The 20,355-nt window shown below is 40.8% G+C and overlaps 1 protein-coding gene and 1 long non-coding RNA gene across 3 annotated transcripts in view; one reads left to right on the top strand and one right to left on the bottom strand.

The window, feature by feature from the left end:
* The first annotated feature begins 336 nt into the window (after positions 1-336).
* Positions 337-20,121, top strand: LOC131129384 (uncharacterized). Its single transcript, XR_009129834.2, has 3 exons — positions 337-444; positions 681-746; positions 18,875-20,121. It is a non-coding gene; the product is annotated as an uncharacterized LOC131129384 (long non-coding RNA).
* The window catches only part of acsbg2 (acyl-CoA synthetase bubblegum family member 2), a 29,657-nt gene continuing 11,154 nt past the window's right edge, over positions 1,853-20,355 (bottom strand). For both annotated transcript variants that reach the window (XM_058072906.2, XM_058072905.2), the window contains exons 3-15: positions 18,858-18,961; positions 15,443-15,720; positions 13,391-13,479; positions 11,185-11,305; positions 11,003-11,083; positions 9,689-9,838; positions 7,986-8,162; positions 7,617-7,798; positions 6,625-6,867; positions 6,332-6,549; positions 5,301-5,440; positions 4,290-4,536; positions 1,853-3,398 (exon numbers count right to left, since the gene is read on the bottom strand). In XM_058072906.2, coding sequence (XP_057928889.2) covers positions 3,280-3,398; positions 4,290-4,536; positions 5,301-5,440; positions 6,332-6,549; positions 6,625-6,867; positions 7,617-7,798; positions 7,986-8,162; positions 9,689-9,838; positions 11,003-11,083; positions 11,185-11,305; positions 13,391-13,479; positions 15,443-15,720; positions 18,858-18,961 — 2,149 coding nt within the window. In that variant the 3' untranslated portion in view covers positions 1,853-3,279. The remainder of the gene's footprint in view (positions 3,399-4,289; positions 4,537-5,300; positions 5,441-6,331; positions 6,550-6,624; positions 6,868-7,616; positions 7,799-7,985; positions 8,163-9,688; positions 9,839-11,002; positions 11,084-11,184; positions 11,306-13,390; positions 13,480-15,442; positions 15,721-18,857; positions 18,962-20,355) is intronic.

The raw sequence follows: 20,355 nt of genomic DNA, 5'->3' as shown, positions 1-20,355 counted from the left end.
GAAGCGTCAATCGATTGGCTTGTGGGCGGTCTAAAGGAAAAACATGCTTCAGTTTGAGCAGTCGTCTTCCGCTTGGTCCTAGTGCTTGAACGTCTCCTGTTAATACGGTACAGCCTAGGTTCACAAAAGTGGGGTAAGCACAGGGGCGTCGGAGAAGGAGAGAAAGTTCAATTCCAATAGGTAAAATAGTTTTGCTATCTGGTTTTCCTTTTAAATATAGCTAGAATACGCGTACAACAACCTCTTTTAGTGGGCAGTGACAGTTAAAATATTCACATAGATCAAACTTAAGCTTAATTGACTCACCACCCCCGCTTCATGAAATGGTTTAGTCCACTACTACCTTCAAAGTGCTTGTTGCCTGTCAGTTTCTAGTCTCACTCGAATTAAACTTTTCTGTTAGTGCTTCGTAAAAATTAGTCCGGGAGTCAAAAAACGAAAAAGGTAATAGAAGAAAGGCAAAACGACAATGGTGTCAAAATGTGTGTGACCTGTGTTGTTTATAGCCTTGCCGGTGTTGTGAAATGAACCTGTTAGCTTCATGTCAATTAAAGAAGCTGGTTAGAGTGTTAGCATGTTGTGTTAGCCTACACGTCGCTCCTTTTTAACCAATATTTCATCAACACGGGTAAATATTGAGCATGTGTTATTAAATCAATGTCCCCTCTAACTTTTACCAGGTTTATCAACAAACGAGTCAACAGCAGCCCTGTCCCCTCGTAACTTTACACCTACCTGTGAATAAGGTGAGTAACACTGTGTTTAATGACGTCACTTAGTATCATTGCAGGCAGTCTGGGCAAATTCAAACCATTCATACGGAACATCAATGTGAAATTATAGATATGTAGGATGATTACTTATCTATTTATCAATGTGCATGTGAAACTTTTTATCAAAATGTGACCATACAAAAAATTACACATTTTGACCTGGAGTTACTATAGAATTAATGAACCAATTAATTGTGTTTTCATATTTATATTTAATATTTTTTGTTTTTTAAGTGTGGAGAAGTAGTAGCTACATTGTACATGGCTTCAGGTGTAGTGTTGAAAGGGATACTGACTGTAAAAAAAAAAAAAACATTTTTAAGTTTTCCCACAAGGCATTCCATCTGAATCAACCCATTCAGTGCTGCAATGACGTCAGCTTCCCTCTTTTTGTTTTGGATGTGAAACTTTATCAAAATGTGACCATACAAAAAATTACACATTTTGACCTGGAGTTACTATAGAATTAATGAACCAATTAATTGTGTTTTCATATTTATATTTAATATTTTTCGTTTTTTAAGTGTGGAGAAGTAGTAGCTACATTGTACATGGCTTCAGGTGTAGTGTTGAAAGGGATACTGACTGTAAAAAAAAAAAACATTTTTAAGTTTTCCCACAAGGCATTCCATCTGAATCAACCCAATGTCAGCTTCCCTCTTTTTGTTTTGGGCCCGCCAGCTCCCTCTGGTGGACAGAAGCAGCATTTTGGCTGCATTTTCTGTGCTCTCCAAGGAAGTGTTTTTCACACTTCAAAACACTATAAACACTATAAAAAAATTTAATATAAAACTCATATTGATACATGTTTTTAGATTTCTGAGGTATAGTGTTTAAGTGTTAGTTGCTGTGTGATGAGTTAACTGAATAAGACTGTTATATTGAGTATATTGAGGTTGACAAGCTCGTTTTATTGTAGTTGTGATTGGCTCTTGTCAAATAAAGAGCTGACCCATGAGAACATGTTTTTTATTTCTGTAAATTTTGTTGGTTTGGCTGGAATTTAAGACATATTGTGACATTGGTTATGGTAATATTTCATTTGAACATGCATCAGATTACAATTGAATGCATCACATAATCAGTTGACAGTTCCACATGTCCAAAAGGAGTAGGAAGAAGCAAAGCTTATTAAATCCTACCCCTCCATCTGGTACTTTTACAATCACTAACTGTTACATTTGTTCACTTCCTGCTTTCCTAATATAGTTTAAGGTTTTTTTTTTATTTTGTCAAATCAGTTCCCAGTTCTACATGTCCAAAAGGAGTGGGAAGAAGCAAAGCTTATTAAATCCTACCCCTCCATCTGGTACTTTTACAATCAGTAACTGTTACATTTGTTCACTTCCTGCTTTCCATAATACAGTTTAAGGTTTTTGAATGGTAAAAACTGCAGGAAAGAATAAGCCTCAGCTACCAGTTGTTCTGCAAATGCGTAAATAAGACAAAAACACATGCGGGCGTTGAATTTTTATTACATATCTGGTCATCGATATTGTAGAGAGCTGAGTTGTGTGCTAACAGTGAATCCAATTTAACTTCACAGCTTAACGCTTCAGGTTGAATTGCACTTTAGTAGCACACTCCTTCATTAAAGATTAAAGAGAGATGGAAGTGAAATTTCGCTGGCACATAAACATCCTTATGTGACATAACAGGAAGAAAAAAAAAACCATCACACACCCCAAAGAGTGACATTTAATATACAGAATCATATGAGAAATGACACCACACTGACCCTGCCAAAAAAAAAAAAAAATCCACCATTAACAATCAAAAGAGTGCTACAAATGCCAACAATATTCTCCTTTTAAACCTTCATCTACACATTACAGCTCTTTGGATTCCAACATCTGATTTCAAGTAGGACAGCATTCATCTCAGCAAGTCGCATAATAGTAAAGCAAGCTCAAAACATTATATATTTACCATACTACTGAAAATCTAACATTTGAAATAACATAAATACAGTTTTGTATAAGTTTGCACACACACACAAGCGTTAAGAGGTTGCAGCTGGTGTGCACAGGGAGTAATCCAGCACAGAGATATTAGCCAAAAAGCTTCACATATATGGCTTAGATGACATCTTACAGGATTAATTTATTTACATGTGACTATGGGCAAGTAAATCCAGGCCTGCTAAGGCAACAGAAGTGATGTAGACGATGCTTGCATTTCACTGGAAATAAATTCAAAACCTCGTTCACACATTCCATAAATTACATTTTGGATTCTGTTTTATTTTCTCAAGTATTACAGTGCAATAATAATAATAATAAGAAGAAGAATGATACCAAACAGTCACTGCTACTTTATGGATGTAACACAAATAAATAGATTTCAGCTTATTCAAAACATCTTCAGAAAATGATAAAGCTCATTTACAAACTCTTATGCGTAAATGTAAACCAAGACGGAACAAGCAAAAAAAAACAAACAAACAAGTAAGGCGATGATGAGGATGAAACAAAGAAGAAAAGGCGTGCAAGCTTTTTTTTTTTTTTTACTTTGGAGGCAGCGGGTTGTCGGGGGTGGTTGGAGATGTGACTTCTTTGTAAAAGTTGTCAATCTGCACTTTGTACTTTTCTGCTACCGCTGGCCGTTTCAGCTTCATGGTGGGACCTGGAACGGTACAACACTTGAGTCACATGTGGATGACATATGAAGTATTTGAACGTGCGTCGTATGGGATAAGTGGGAAATGCCAAAAAATGAACACTTTGCCCAAACCTGACACATACGAAACACGCATGTTCGCAGTGGTTAATAGGGATTATGTGTTATTATGTGTGATACTGGCTAATTGACATGATTGGATATCAGACAAAAAACAGAACTACGGATGTCCGATAGTTGATTGGTACTCATAATTAGAATTCTCCAAATAGGTAGGAAGAGAGATCAGGCTATGCATTGGTCTCAGAACCCTGGTGTGTTTTGTCCCATAGAACAACGGCACGGAACAGAGTGAGCCCTTTTTGTCAGTCATACTGGGTGGGTGGAGGCGGGGCCGGTATCATACACACAGAGTGCAATGTAGTAGTCGCCAGCCAATCACAGGGCACATATAGTCAAACAACCATTCACACTCACATTCATACCTATGGACAATTTGGAGTGGCTAATTAACCTAGCATGTTTTTGGAATGTGGGAGGAAACCGGAGTACCCGGAGAAAACCCACGCATGCACGGGGAGAACATGCAAACTCCACACAGAGATGGCCGAGGGTGGAATTGAACGCGGGTCTCCTAGCTGTGAGGCCTGCGTACTAACCACTTGAATACCGTGCAGCCACATTTTCATGTATTATGTATATTTGTTTGTGACACCCCTAATATATATATATATATATAGTTTTTTTAAAACCATTTCCTCATATAAAAAGAAAAAAATTATCAAATTTCCCCCCACATCCACTGGATTATGGTAACAAAAAAGACTGCCCACCACTAATTATTAATATGAGGCATATAAAGTGGTATCAGGATATCCCTAATATCGATGTACTCACCCAGCTCCCCCCCAGCGATGGAAAAGTCTTCCTCCAGAATAAGCCACTTCTGGATGCGCTGAGCGTTGGAGGTAGCTTTCTCGTTCACGCGGTTGATCCCTTCCTGGATGGCGGCGTTGATGGCGCGATCGCGGCCGCCCGCGATGTCAGAGACCCGCGTGGCCTGACTGCCCAGTTTCTTGCAGATCTCCACGGCCTCTGGGGTGAGATCGTCCAGCGGGGCGGCTGTCTCAGCGTTCACTTGGCACTGGAGAGGAAATCAGGACTTTAAATTCTATTTGGTGACTGTCTTCACGAGGTTTCACAGGGGGGGTATGCTGGAGCCTATCCCAGCAGGCTTTGGGCAAGCTTTTCATTATGTTTTTAGCTGGAATAAAAAGAATTAAAAGTTTTAAATCAGTCATGAAATAAGGACAAACAGTATAGAAAATGGGCGGTACGGCGGTCTAGTGGTTAGCGCGCACACCTCACAGCTAGGAGAACAGGGTTCAATTCCACCCTCGGCCATCCCTCATCACCCTCCACCAGTTTACATGTTCTCCCCGTGCATGCGTGGGTTTTCTCCGGTTACTCCGGTTTCCTCCCACATTCCAAAAACATGCTAGGTTAATTAGCGACTCCAAATTGTCCATAGGTATGAATGTGAGTGTGAATGGTTGTTTGTCTATATGTGTCCTGTGATTGGCTGGCCACCAGTCCAGGGTGTACCTCGCCTCTCACCTGAAGACAGCTGGGATAGGCTCCAGCACCCCCGCGACCCTCGTGAGGATAAGCGGTAGAAAATGAATGAATGAATGAATGAGTATAGAAAATGTAAGAATGGCTTCTTCTTGGCTCTCATGGGGTCTTGTAATGTTACCAATCAACCACCAGATGGCAGTGCGAGCTCATGACTGTGCTTTGCTTCTCTGATACAAACATCTTATCTCGGGAGATGTTCTATCTGTCATCAGATTGTATCTGATGACTTTCTAAGCAAAGTTTATATAGCGTGTTCATGTTTGTTCATACCTTCACGGTGAGCAGCATGGATAGAAACTTCTTCTTGTCTCCTATCAGCATGGCGTTGCTTATCAGCGGCAAAGCTTCCTTGATCGCATCCTCGATGGGGACGGGAGGGATGTTCTCTCCTCCCGCGGTGATGATCAACTCTGAAATGTAAAAAAATATATACTTGTTATCGACTTTATATACAATACATATCAACAGGATGTTTATTATAGTTCATTCATTCATTCATTCATTTTCTACCGCTTTTTCCTCATGAGGTTCGCGGGGGTGCTGGAGCCTATCCCGGCTGTCTTCGTGCGAGAGGCGGGGTACACCCTGGACTGGTGGCCAGCCAATCACAGGGCACATATAGACAAACAACCATTCACACTCACATTCATACCTATGGACAATTTGGAGTCGCTAATTAACCTAGCATGTTTTTGGAATGTGGGAGGAAACCGGAGTACCCGGAGAAAACCCACACATGCACGGGGAGAACATGCAAACTCCACACAGAGATGGCCGAGGGTGGGAAAAGACCAAATAAGAAGCCAAAAAGTTACCACTTCCACACAAAATAGGAGGAGAACTCATTCATTCATTCATCCATTTTCTACCGCTTATCCTCACGAGGGTCGCGGGGGTGCTGGAGCCTATCCCAGCTGTCTTCGGGTAAGAGAGGGGGGTACACCCCGGACTGGTGGCCAGCCAATCACAGGGCACATATAGACAAACAACCATTCACACTCACATTCATACCTATGGACAATTTGGAGTGGCTAATTAACCTAGCATGTTTTTGGAATGTGGGAGGAAACCGGAGTACCCGGAGAAAACTCCACACAAGAGATGACCGAGGGTGGAATTGAACCCTGGTCTCCTAGCTGTGAGGTCTGCGTGCTAACCACTCGTTATAGGCTAGAATTGCATTGCATTATAAATAGCGATGCTCAATGTCACACCTGAGATGTTTAGTGGTCTTCTCACGGCTAATTCTTCCATGGTAACACAAACAACGACGCAAGCTACCTTCTGAATCGCAAACGTACCTTTAATTCTCCCGGTGATGAAGAGGAATCCATTCTGGTCACGTTTGCCGAGGTCGCCAGAGTGCAGCCATCCCTCCGCGTCGAGAGCTTCCTCTGTCTTGTCCATCATGTTGAGGTAACCCATGAAGATGTGGCGACCCCAGAAGCAGATTTCGCCGATCCCGTCTTTGTCCGTGTTGTGCAGCTTCGTCTTGCATCCCGGGAGCTCCTTGCCGCAGCTGCAAGACAAACCACCACCACATTTAACTCGGGAATGATTCCGACGACAGGAACACGAGGAACCAAGCAAGTACCTGGTGAGCCAAAAAGCATCTGGGATGGAGACGGTGTGAGGCCCGGTGCTCTCGCTCATGCCGTACAGCTCGTACAGTTTAATGTCCAGGCTGAGGAAGAACTCCAGAGTGTCTCTGGTAATGGGGGCGGCGCCGGTGTAGCACCTGTGGCAGCGGTCCAGACCCAGAGCCTTGCGCACCTTCTTGAAGACTAGCTTCTTTGCTATTTGGTAGCTCAGCGGCGTGTGATCTGCTGCACTGCTTCTGAAGACCAAGAAGGTGCAGACAACACGTCACACATCAAAGCTTTAAAAAAAAAAAATGAAGCGCTGATATTAAAAATTAGCACGTACTGACCCAAAGTCAACTATAATAGGCTCCAGCTCTCTTAATAAGGACAAAAAGTGGTTAGCGCGCAGATCTAACAGCTAGGAGACCAGGGTTCAATTCCACCCTCGGCCATCTCTGTGTGGAGTTTCTCCGGGTACTCCGGTTTCCTCCCACATTCCAAAAACATGCTAGGTTAATTAGCCACTCCAAATTGTCCATAGGTATGAATGTGAGTGTGAATGGTTGTTTGTCTATATGTGCCCTGGGATTGGCTGGCCACCAGTCCAGGGTGTACCCCGCCTCTCGCCCAAAGACAGCTGGGATAGGCTCCAGCACCCCCGCGACCCTCTTGAGTATAAGCGGTAGAAAATGAATGAATGAATGAGTTCTCCTCCTATTTTGTGTGGAAGTGGTAACTTTTTGGCTTCTTATTTTGTCTTTCCCCACACTCGGCCATCTCTGTGTGGAGTTTGCATGTTCTCCCCGTGCATGTGTGGGTTTTCTCCGGGTACTCCGGTTTCCTCCCACATTCCAAAAACATGCTAGGTTAATTAGCGACTCCAAATTGTCCATAGGTATGAATGTGAGTGAGAATGGTTGCATTCAACCATTCTCAGAAGGTGCAGATCACATATCAAAGCTTAAAAAAAATGAAGCACTGATATTAAAAAATTAGCACGTACTGATTCATCTTGCTCAGATTGGTCTGCAGACCCACATCTTTGGCCCATGCGGCGACTTTCCGCCGCACAGCGGAGGACTTGGCTCCGACAGACTTCATCTTCTCTTGCATCTTCTCCCAGACGCGTGGCACGCCCAAGAAGGCCGTGGGCCGCACCTCCTTCAGGGTGTCCACTAGAGAGCCCTGATATGACACACATGAACTTGTTGAAAGAGAATAGTGTTTGCACAGAAACAAGCATGGTGTGTTCAAGGCACACGAGGATAGAACTTTCATTTTCTACGTGAAATGAATGGTTTGTTTTCACAGCTGATTCCACACTAAGACGCACATGACAGCCGCCATAGGCTTCGTAGGCTGGGGAACTCACCTTTAGTGCGTCCGGGTCGGCAAAGTGCGTGACCCCACCGACCCTCATGTTGATCCAGATGTCCACCATCTGAGCTGCGATGTGGCTTAGCGGGAGGTAGCTGACCACCACTTCCTGGGACTCCGTGGCGTCCGTCAGGCTCACGTGGCGGCTGGTGGAAAGTGCAGTCCAAGTCATCTGAGGGTAAAAAAATAAAAATAAGAATACATTAGTGTTTGTGTAAAAACGGCAATATAACAAAAAAATAGATTTTTTTCAAAAATAAAAAAATATAATAATAATGTAAATATATATAAATGATATACAAATATATATAGAGAGACAGTCATTTCAGGAGAATAACATTATAAATAAATATATATATATCAAAATATTACAGAACTAAAGGCATAATTACAGGAAGAAAAATTTACAGGAAGAAAGTTTAAAAAAAATAAAGTAAAATTAAAACAAAACAACAGCAGAAATGGAAAAATTTGCACCCTGGACTGGTCGTTAGCCAATCACAGGGCACATATAGACAAACAACCATTCACACTCACATTCATACCTATGGACAATTTGGAGTGGCCAATTAACCTAGCATGTTTTTGGAATGTGGGAGGAAACCGGAGTACCCGGAGAAAACCCACGCATGCACGGGGAGAACATGCAAACTCCACACAGAGATGGCCGAGGGTGGAATTGAACTCGGCTGTCCTAGCTGCGAGGCCTGCATGCTAACCACTCGACCACCATGTAGCGTTTGGAGCTGTTAATACATCCAAATACTGTCCTGTCATGTATTTTCTATTCAATTAAATACAGGTAACAATGGGCATCTTTCAGACATAGTTGCCTGTGGTGATTAATCACGATTAATTCATTAAAACACTGTGATTAATCTGATTCAAATTTGTAATCATTTGACAGCCCTAGTAATAATCCAAAGGTCATCATGTAGGTAACATATTCGGCATACGTGTACCGTAAAAAAAAAAAGCCCACAGTTTTCACATTTTTTGTCAAGCATTGAGATTTTGCACTTTCTTCAGTGGCCCTTGAATGCACCATTTTTGTGTGCTGTGACGTGTGTGTTCATCGATTTATTGACACACATCTCCCATACTGCTATGTTGGAATTAATTGAATCTGTTTCGGGGCTGCCTCCACTCAGGTGCGTTCAAGGACTGCTGAACATAGTGTGAAATCTCAACGCTAGATGAAAAAAATCTTTTCACTGAGGCAAAAAGACAAACTATTTTTAAACAATGGTACATGTATGCTGTATATTCTACCCTTATTAGCACAAATGATAAAATACATACTTATTTTGAGGAAAAAGTTTTGGAATGTGGGAGGAAACCCATGCATGCACGGGGAGAACATGCATGGAATTGAACTCTGGTCTCTGCACTAACCACTTGTCCACCATGCAACTTAAGTTAAAGGGATAGTTTGGATTTTTTTGCCATGCAGTGTGACATCGCCATCAGCAGTGTAGTGCGGGTCTGCTAGTGCTAACGTGGAACGTTGCGTGGTGCAGGGGGTACAGCACCGGCTCAGGGGATGATTTCCCTAAGTGCGGTAGCGACGCGGGAAAAGAAGAGACCGGCATCATGTGTGCTGAGGCAATGGTAGTTCCATTGGAGGTCTACGCGTATCATCGTTAAAAAGCATCCATGCCAGGCACATGGGACGTTCAATGCCAATGCGGAACTCACGTTGTCGTGGCTGAGCATGACTCCTTTGGGCTGCCCGGTGGTCCCTGAGGTGTAGATGAGCGTGCAGCACTGATTGGGCTTCTGGCTGGAGATGATGTCATCAAGCGGACCGTCAGGCTCGTCGCATCCCAGCTTCATGAACTCAGCCCACTGCATCAACACACAATGTTGAACGTACTCATGCTTTTGTGTATGGAATATCAAGTAGAACTGAACCAGTGATTTGCAACCACTGTGCCGCGGCACACTAGTGTACCTTGAGAAACCGTCAGGTGTGCCGTGAGGAATTATCCAATATCACTTTTTATAATTTACATTTATTCATCATCATTTGCAAATATTATGTCAATAGTATACATGGACCCAAATATTCCAATTCACTTTGGTTTATTTGCTCAAACGGAAAGAATTGAACAGGGATGGAATATTCCTTTAACCAATCCGATTGAGGTATCTTGTACCCGCTCAAACGGAAAGTTGTCAGGGTGCGTTCTTCTTCTTTGTGGTGTTTTTCTTCTTCTGTTGTTTATTGGCGGTTGGCAAGCAGCTTTTCGTGTACATTAACGCCATCTGTGGAACAGAATCTAAACCCTTCTATACGCCATTCACAAGTCCAGTGTTATTAAAAAAGAAAATATATATCTATATAAAACATGTCCTGAGTTTAATTATAAAATATTAGCAAGATTGAATTTGATCTTTTCCTGTTTAAATTGATCCCGGGTGCGTTCTTTCAGCGCATGCTCAGATATGACGTAACACGCAGATCCAGACGTTCTTCACTTTTAAAAATGGAGGCCAGCAATCGGCATTGGACTGCTAAGCAAAGTTTGTTTTTGATTCAAACTAAATTTCAAGACTGGACAGATGAAAAAATGGCAATACGGAGTTATTCCAACAAGTGGAAGAAAAACTCGGTATCACGTGATGTTGATGTTTACGTTTTACTGGGCATGCCCTATTGACTATTCTGGTTGATTTTCACGGCGCATGTAGACAAGAGATTGGAATATTCCTTTCCATGGATACCATTGTTTCCCGAAAGGTCATTGGGAAAGAGAAAAAGTGTTGATGTAAAAACATGGCTACTGTGGAGTGTCTGTGGTGTAAAGACTGGCATAGCAATGTAATATTGGTCCGTGTGGCAACACCTACCTTGTTCCTCCCATAGACTTATTGATGCACGTGTGAGGTCGTGGTGACATTTTGGAACATTTTTGGTTAGTGGTGTGCCACAAGATTTCCAATGTAAAAAAAAACGTGGCGTGGCTCAAAAAAGGTTGAAAATCACTGAACTAAACAATGTTGACTTACAGTGTAAAGATTTGGTCTTCTCTCTTTTAGTGCACCTTTGTACTGAATGATGGCTTTCAAGTGTGGCAGCTGGTCTTGCACCTAAAATGGGTGAAAATATGGCTGGTTTAAATATGTAAATATATACAGAGAGTGCCCTTGTTATGTTTAATATTAAGACATTTTGTGTTTTGGTGTCGCACCTGAAGGATCTTCTGCAGCTGCTTGTGGTTCTCCACTACAAGAACATTGGCCTTGCAGTTCTCTGCCACATACTGGCACGCCTCTGGAGAATTAGTGGTGTAGATACCCACAGCAAAGCCACTGCGACGCAAAAAAAATGTTGCATTTAGGACACATTTACTTAAGCAGGACTTTGGTTTTTTTTTTGCAACAACCGTCGACTCAACAAAGCAGTGTTGTTGCGTCACTATAAATCTATAAATGTCAAGGGAATTATGACACAAAGTGTTGCGTGATTTAGAGCCAAACTCTGCCCCCCCGGGCCTACCTAAAAGGTTGCGCAATTACCAAGCACATAAAAACCAAAAAATGTTCAGTAAGCAGCTCACAAAGCCGCACTTGTCCGATCAATGCTTCCTGTTCTTAGCTTATCTCGTGTTGAGCCACATAATAGTTGGACGGGGGTGTCCAATCCTTTCCACTGATGGTCACGTACTGACAAACCAAAGGATGCAAGGGTCATGTTTATTTTATATATTTTATTTTATATATAACAAGTTTTTCTATTTCATGAAAAAATCTGCATCTCTTTGTAAGATAAGTAAAAAAAAAAATATTACAGTATTTGTATCAACTTCACTTTGCTTCCCCCTTCCATTTTTAACAGTAATATGACTTCCCTGTCAAAAAAACAAAAAAACATAAAAAAAACCAACAACAAAAAGTCGGAATATGAGAAAACTACGAATCAAGTTGTCATATTCAGAAAACGAGGTTGTTGAAGTTATATGTAATGCTATGACATTAAAGTCCAAATATTTAAAAAGTTCTATTAGTTCTATTAAGAAAGTTCTATTCTAAAGAGGAAAAAAGTCCCAATTTTACGAGAATAAACCTATGAAATGACGGAAAATTTTAGTAGCAGTGAGTTGAAATATTAAAAAAAAGCATATTACAGTATTTGTATCAACTTCTCTTTGCTTCCCCCTTCCATATTTAACATTAATATTATGACTTCCCTGTAAGAATTTATTCCCATCATTTTACAACTTCCCCCAATTTTTCTTTGTTTTGTTTCTCATAATATTGCTGATATCGGGCCAATAATTATTGGTATTGGTATTGCATTTCATGAGAAAGTCATCATTTTCTCAGAATACATTGAAATATTTAAAAAAAACATCAAAAAACAACAACAAAAAGTCGGAATTTGAGAAAACTACAAATAAAGTTGTCATAGTCAGAAAACGAGGTTGTTGAAGTTATATGTAATGCTATGACATTAAAGTCCAAATATTAAGAGAAAGTTCTATTCTAAAGAAGAAAAAAGTCCCAATTTTACGAGAATAAACCTATGAAATGAAAATTTTAGTAGCAGAGAGTTGAAATATAAAAAAAAGCATATTACAGTATTTGTATTCAACTTCTCTTTTGCTCCCCTTTCCAGTTTTAACAGTAGTATTATGACTTCCCTGTAATATTTAGAATTTATTCCCATCATTTTACAACTTCCTCCAATTTTTCTTTGTTTTGTTTCTCATAATATTACGAGTTTATTCTCATAAATTACATCTGTATTTTCACTTCAGCTGTTTTTTAAATTTCATATGTAGTTTTCTTCTTGAACTTTTTCTTCTAGTATTTATGACTTTATATACCCGTAATATATATATTTTTTTACTTTATTCTAATAAACTTTGAAAAAAATACTTTTTTTAAAGTTGTAGTATTAGAAAAAACAATACTATTTGGAAAATAAATTCTATGATGTCAATAAAGTCTAAATCTTATGAGAAAAAAAATCATGCATTAAAAAGAAATTTGAAATATTTGGAAAACGACAGCAAAAACGTGAGGAAAGACCAAAGTTCATACTACTAATATTTTTTTTCAAAAAGCTGAGGTGCACTAAAATACTGTATACGCAACTTCTTTTTTTTTTCCCAGTATGTGGCCCTCGGTGGAAAAAGTTTAGACGCCCCTGAACTTTTCCCACAACCTAATTTCCCAAAATTCCAATTTTATTTTCCTGATATTAACAAATCATCAAAGTGTGGCTAAATTTCCCTGTTATGTTTCCGTCCATGCTCGATAATACTTGGAATGATGAAAGGAGATAGTTTGTCGTTCAACTGGTTTCTGAACACATTATTTGTGTCATTATTAAGTCATATTTGATCAGCGAGGGAACACTTGACTGGTTTGACCGATGAATATAGAACTCACCCTGCCAAAATGGCTCCAATGTCAGCGACGAACCACTCGACAGAGTTGAAACCCAGGATACCGACGCCGTGGAAACGTTGTAATCCAAGCTGCAGAGACACAAACACAACTGAGTGTGCATGCATACTTGATGTACACTTATTGTTTAGTGTTTACTTACACAGTCAAATATTATGTCTTCACTCATCACTCCTAAAATAATATATGCAGCCGTAAATTAAAAAATTAATAAATTAATGTTGTTTCGTGGTTGACTATGCCTGATATGCCCCAAAAATGCATATTTCCCGAATACACTTATCAAAATATGAGTGTAAATGTGACCATAGGGGTGTTATTTCTGGTCTAGAGGGCTCTAATAATGGTAAAAAAATTGTGTTGGGTCTGGAACCAAGTAACCACAGGAAATGAGGAGTTTCTGCATACCCATTTCTTCTATGGCTTGTTGGGTCATTTGGCGGTTTCACAGACATATTAATATACAGCCTATTAGTAAACAAAAAGCAGATTTTACATGTTTTTTTTCTACATTATGCATTTTCAAGCATAAAAATGAACAAAAATACAAGGCAGTTGACGACACGAATGGTGAGTGTAGTATCCTACATTGGTCACTAGGTGTCAGTAATTGTTTGGTGAGACAAATGTGGCCCGCAGGACACTAGTTTGAGGCCCCCGCCTTGATATGAAAGTTTAATGTTAGTGCGGCCCGCGCAAGTTTGATATTGATGCTGTATGGTATCATGTACCCAGAAAATATTATTACGTTTGATTCATGTTCATGTTAAAGGTTAAATAACTGTTAATAGTTATCCTCCCTATCCGTGTGGAAGTGGTACGTTTTTGGCTATTTAAGTTTAAAGGATATAACTTGAAGGCTACCGTTTAGGTCGCTAGCTCTCTAGTTTGAGAGTTAGCATGTGTCTCAAGACCCTGCAGTTGCGCAATATGTTGTAAATAAAAAGAGTATAAATGTGACTATAGTCGTGTTTTGTCATGTCTACAGGGCTCTAATAATGCTTTGTTCATTTTCATCTAAAAAAATCATTTGTCTACACACCAACTATATGTGCTTTCTTAAGTTTTTATTATTATTATTATATTTATTTATTACTGATTGATTGATTTTCTTTATTCTTGATTTGTTTATTTATTTTTCATCTTATTTTGTGTAGAAAAATAAAAAGTAAGATATTTGAGAACAGTGGATTGTTGGATGTTTTATCAGAGCTTTTCTTGTACAAAATCGAAACCAAAGCAAAGTTTATTCATTTTTCTGTTTTTAATAAATGCGTTTTTTTTTTTTTTGAAAACCTGATGCGGCCCAGTCTCACCCAGACCCTAGCTCCAGTGGCCCCCCAAGTAAATTGAGTTTGAGACCCCTGGTGTAGGGTGTCTCCGGCATGCGTATAACAATACACAATCGTAGAAGAATTTTGCTATGTGGTGATCTTTATGAACCGAATCATAAAGATGGAGGGGCGTGGTTGCCATGCGGACCTCGTGGATGCTTCTTTGTTTATTTTGATTTTATTTACAAAGCCTCCCTTTTTGGCTGTTTGCTAGCACATTTTGATGGGATCTCCTGTGTTATGGTTAATGGCTAACAACAACAGGATGGCTCAGCACAAACCAACCGAGCTTCATGTTCCGATAAAGTGACCCAAGTGAAGATGAGACTCCGGTCTCATCAGACTCCACATGACCCTAAATCTGTGTGTGCGTGTGCGTTGGGTTTCCAAATAATCATCAATGGCGTACTGTGACGCTTGTGGCTCGGTATGACTGCATCGTGCTGCGTTGCCGGGTTTCCCGCATTGCCTTGACTGCCGTCACATGACATCAACAAGACGCTAAAACGCCATTCGTGAAGAAATGCCCAACAGGATTTACTAAAGGATTCATTGTAAGAACCAAATACGCCGCGGAGTAAAATGTTGGGATACATTTCAAAGATTATCCACAGTACTCAAGTACTAAGCCGGAAAACCTCGCCAAGATCTCAACCACCCGACTCAATGACTAAGCAATATTCGTCAACAAGATGATTACCTTAAGGAAGCTCTTAGCTGCTGTGCGGCAGGTATTGTAGTACTCCATGTAGTTCAGGCTCTTCTTCTGCTCGCCCTCCTTCCAGCTCAAAGCGGTATACGTGCCAAAATTCTTCACAGACGAAGCAAAGAGTTGATGTATGGTCAAAGGGGTCTCGGCGGCAAGACCGGAGTCCTCGATGCGAAGCTTCACTTCGCCGTCGCGCTGGCACGTCCACAGGTTGGACTGCGGCGCTGATGTGGCTTTCACCGACAGGGAGTCTGGTCGCTGGGTATTTACTGGATGACATCGGAAGGAGATATGAGCACCAAGCTAGAACCTTGAAGCTAACACACGATAGAAGGGTCACTATCTGATGCGGCATAATAAATAGTATTTCACACTCGCTTAAATACCGTATTTTCCACACTATAAAAATTGACGATGCGATTTTATGAGTTCCAAAATCTTGCTAAGTGCTCCGCTTCACTGACTGTTGCTGACACATGACATAATACGTACGCTGGCAATGATAAACGATAAATAATAAGAGAACATGATGTAATATGTACAGTACATACAGTACACGTTTTACATACATATGTCAGCTACGCCGGCGGGCAAATGGTTAGCGTGCAGACCTCACAGCTAGGAGACAAGGGTTCAATTCCACCCTCGGCCATCTCTGTGTGACGTTTGCATGTTCTGTCCCGTGCATTGCAGGGTTTCCTCCCACATTCCAAAAACATGCTAGGTTAATTAGCCACTCCAAATTGTCCATAGGTATGAATGTGAGTGTGAATGGTTGTTTGTCTATATGTGCCCTGTGATTGGCTGGCCACCAGTCCAGGGTGTACCCCGCCTCTTGACCGAAGACAGCTGGGATAGGCTCTAGCACCCCCCCGCGACCTTCATGAGGATAAGCGGCAGAAAATGGATAAATGAATGAATGCATTTGCCTCCTATTTTGTGTGGAAGTGGTAACCTTGTGGCTTCTTATTTTGTCTTTCCCCACCCTCGGCCATCTCTGTGTGGAGTTTGCATGTTCTCCCCGTGCATGCGTGGGTTTTCTCCGGGTACTCCGGTTTCCTCCCACATTCCAAAAACATGCTAGGTTAATTAGCCACTCCAAATTGTCCATAGGTATGAATGTGAGTGTGAATGGTTGTTTGTCTATATGTGCCCTGTGATCGGCTGGCGACTAGTCCAGGGTGTACGCCGCCTCTCGACTGAAGACAGCTAGCACCCCCCGCGACCCTCGTGAGGATAAGCGGTAGAAAATGAATGAATGAATGAATGTGCTCGGCTGCACGGAGATCGAGTGGTTAGCGCGCAGACCTCACAGCTAGGAGAACCGAGTTCAATTCCACCCTCGGCCATCTCTGTGTGGAGTTTGCATGTTCTCCTGGATTTGTGGGAGCAGATGATGTGTATTGTTACATAGCAGAATAAAGTCCAATTCAATTAAACTCACCGTTTTGCTTCCGTTGCCTGTTTTTTTTTGTAGCCCGCATGTTTTAGCATGCGCCTTTTCTAATACGGTGCGCCTTATGTATATGTTACGTACAGAAATACCCCGTAATTCAGAGTGAGGAAAATACGTTAACTTTGTTTTGATGTTATCTCACGCTCTTCTCAAGAAACAAAGTCGCTTTTCACAAATACTGTCTAATCTTGGCACATCAGTGATGATGGAAGAAGGGAATACAATGATGTCACAATGATTTTTTTTTGTCATACACAATAATGTATTTTTATCACATGAAATACTACTACATTTACTCCTGCATGATCTATCTACTTTATTTCAGTGACAAGGTAGGCTTTGCCCTTCTTTCAACAGGAGGTGATAGGGACTGTATTGCGTGTCTATAAATGGTAAAACCACGGGTGTCCTAGCATATTAGCACGTTAGCATGTTAGCCACAGAGTCAGAAGATGTTTGGGATCTCTGTGTGGAGTTTGCATGTTCTCCCCGTATGGGTGTGGCTTTCCGTCTATATTTGCCCTGCGATTGGCTGGCAACCCATTTAGGGTGTACCCTGCCTCTTGCTCAAAGACAGCTGGGATAGGCTCCAGCAAACCTGCGACGAATTGGAGTCGCCAATTAACCTAGCATGTTTTTGGAATGTGGGAGGAAACCGGAGTACCCGGAGAAAACCCACGCATGCACGGGGAGAACATGCAAACTCCACACAGAGATGGCCGAGCGGAGAATCGAACCCGGGTCTCCTAGCTGTGAGACCTGGAAAAACAGCAACAGAGTCAACTATAATGGGTAATATGAATGGAAAGATGACTGTAGGGGTGTTATTTCATGTCTAGAGGGCTCTATAAATATTCATTCATTTTCTACCGCTTATCCTCACGAGGGTCGCGGGGGTGCTGGAGCCTATCCCAGCTGTCTTTGGGCGAGAGGCGGGGTACACCCTGGACTGGTGGCCAGCCAATCACAGGGCACATATAGACAAACAACCATTCACACTCACATTCATACCTATGGACAATTTGGAGTCGCTAATTAACCTAGCATGTTTTTGGAATGTGGGAGGAAACCGGAGTACCCGGAGAAAGCCGAAGGTGGAATTGAACCCTGGTCTCCTAGCTGTGAGGTCTGCGCGCTAACCACTCGACCGCCGTGCCACCCATAATTACATAATTTTTTATTATTGTGACTTTTTTTCTCATTACAATATGACTCCTTTTGCTGTATATTTTTGACTTCATATTTTTTTTTACATTTTCTAAATATTTGAACATTCTTCTTGTAAATTTTCTTCTTGACATTTTAACTTTTTCTGTAACCCGATTGTCCAAAAGATACAACTGTATTTGTCGTTTTGTTTTTATTTCTCATCTGACTTTTAATAAAATTACCGCTAATTTTTCCATTTTGCAGGCTACGAATGGCCCCCAGGCCGTGCTTTAGACACCTAAACTCAACCATGGACCCCGTAGGCCTGCTTTAGAAGAGATTAAAAAAGCCCCAATTCCGTCTTGTGCATTTTAATGAAACATAATCAAGTTAACAACAGTACATAGTCATAAACCGTGGTACTGTAGTATCTTCCTGTGCACACAGGAAGTAAGCGATAAGCAAATGTATGCCCTCAAACAAACACAGCTGCGTATCGTAGCGACCGTAGCGACCGTAGCACCGTAGCGAGAACATGCAAGTCAATGTTTAATCTCTCAGCTGTGAAATACATTTAGTAAAAGTGCTTCATAACGTAACGCCCTTTTCCCTCCAACAAAGCCAGGAAAGAATGTCAAATGTCAAATGGACAGACAGGAAATGGACGTCACTTCCTCGGGAAAAGAGTGGCTCCAACATGAAACCTCAGCCTAGTTTAGTGACTACTCTAAATCGCCTCCTGTGACCATGATGCAATGTAAAAGCGTTTTTTTTCCGCTGTGTTGATCAATGTTGTGTCACCTGTTTGTGTGTTCAAGGCGTATTCAGCGGGGACCTTGACTGCATTGTTGTGGCCGATAGTCTCCTCGTCCATTTCCGCTGAGAATTCTTCCTCGGAGGACTCACTGAGGTAAATGAAAGAGAAAAACATGTCATCAAAAGGGGGGGGGGTGAAGTCCCAAAGCCGAGCTGACACATCCTTGAGGAAAGCCAGGCGTCGAAAAACAATCCTGCACAGAAACGGAACAGTTGGAATGGACTACCAAGACCATCACTACAATCCTCATTAGCTTAACCGCATCCTGTCAGTGGTACATCATTGAAATACATTCAATAATGATACAGATATCTCATTTTTATGCTGATATCGGGCCAATAATTATTGGTATTGGTATTGTATTTAATGAGAAAGTCATCATTTTCTCAGAATACATTGAAATATTAAAAAAACATAAAAAACAACAACAAAAAGTCTGAATATGAGAAAACTACGAATAGAGTTATATTCAGAAAACGAGATTATTCAAGTTGTATGTAATGCTACGAGATTAAAGTCCAAATATTAAGAGAAAGTTCTAGTCTAAAGAGGAAAAAAGTCCCAATTTTACGAGAATAAACTTATGAAATGACAGAAAATTTAAAAATGAAAAATATACAAACTTTTCAGTGCTTTGGTTCCGATTTTCTACAATAAAAGCTCTGATAAAACATTCCACTGTTCTCAGATATCTTAATTTTTATTTTTCTGCACAAAATAAGATGAAAAATAAATAAACAAATCAAGAATAAAGAAAATCAATCAATCAGTAATAAATAAATATAATAATAATAAAACGGCAAATAATAAAAACTTAAGAAAGCACATATAGTTGGTGGGTAGACAAATGATTTTTTTCAGATTAAAATGAACAAAGCATTATTAGAGCCCTGTAGACATGACAAAACACGACTATAGTCACATTTATACTCTTTTTATTTACAACATATTGCGCAACTGCAGGGTCTTGAGACACATGCTAACTCGCAAACTAGAGAGCTAGCGACCTAAACGGTAGCCTTCAAGTTATTTCCTTTCAACTTAAATAGCCAAAAACTTACCACTTCCACACGGATAGGGAGGATAACTATTAACAGTTATTTAACCTTTAACATGAACATTAATCAAACGTAATAATTTTTTTTTCTGGGTACATGATACCATACAGCATCCGTATCAAACTTGCGTGGGCCGCATTAACATTAAACTTTCATATCAAGGCGGGGGGCCTCAAACTAGTGTCCTGCGGGCCACATTTGGCCCGCGGGCCGCGTGTTTGAGACCACTGACCTAAACGGTAGCCTTCAAGTTATTTCCTTTAAACTGAAATAGCCAAAAACTTACCACTTCCACACGGATAGGGAGGATAACTATTAACAGTTATTTAACCTTTAACATGAACATGAATCAAACGTAATAATATTTTCTGGGTACATGATACCATACAGCATCCATATCAAACTTGCGTGGGCCGCACTAACA

The sequence above is a fragment of the Doryrhamphus excisus genome, linkage group LG4 (assembly GCF_037039965.1).
Source record: "Doryrhamphus excisus strain RoL-2023G ecotype Guam linkage group LG4, RoL_Dexc_Guam_v1.1, whole genome shotgun sequence".
Classification (NCBI taxonomy): Eukaryota; Metazoa; Chordata; class Actinopteri; order Syngnathiformes; family Syngnathidae; genus Doryrhamphus; species Doryrhamphus excisus.
This window is presented reverse-complemented; position numbering and strand designations above follow the sequence as displayed.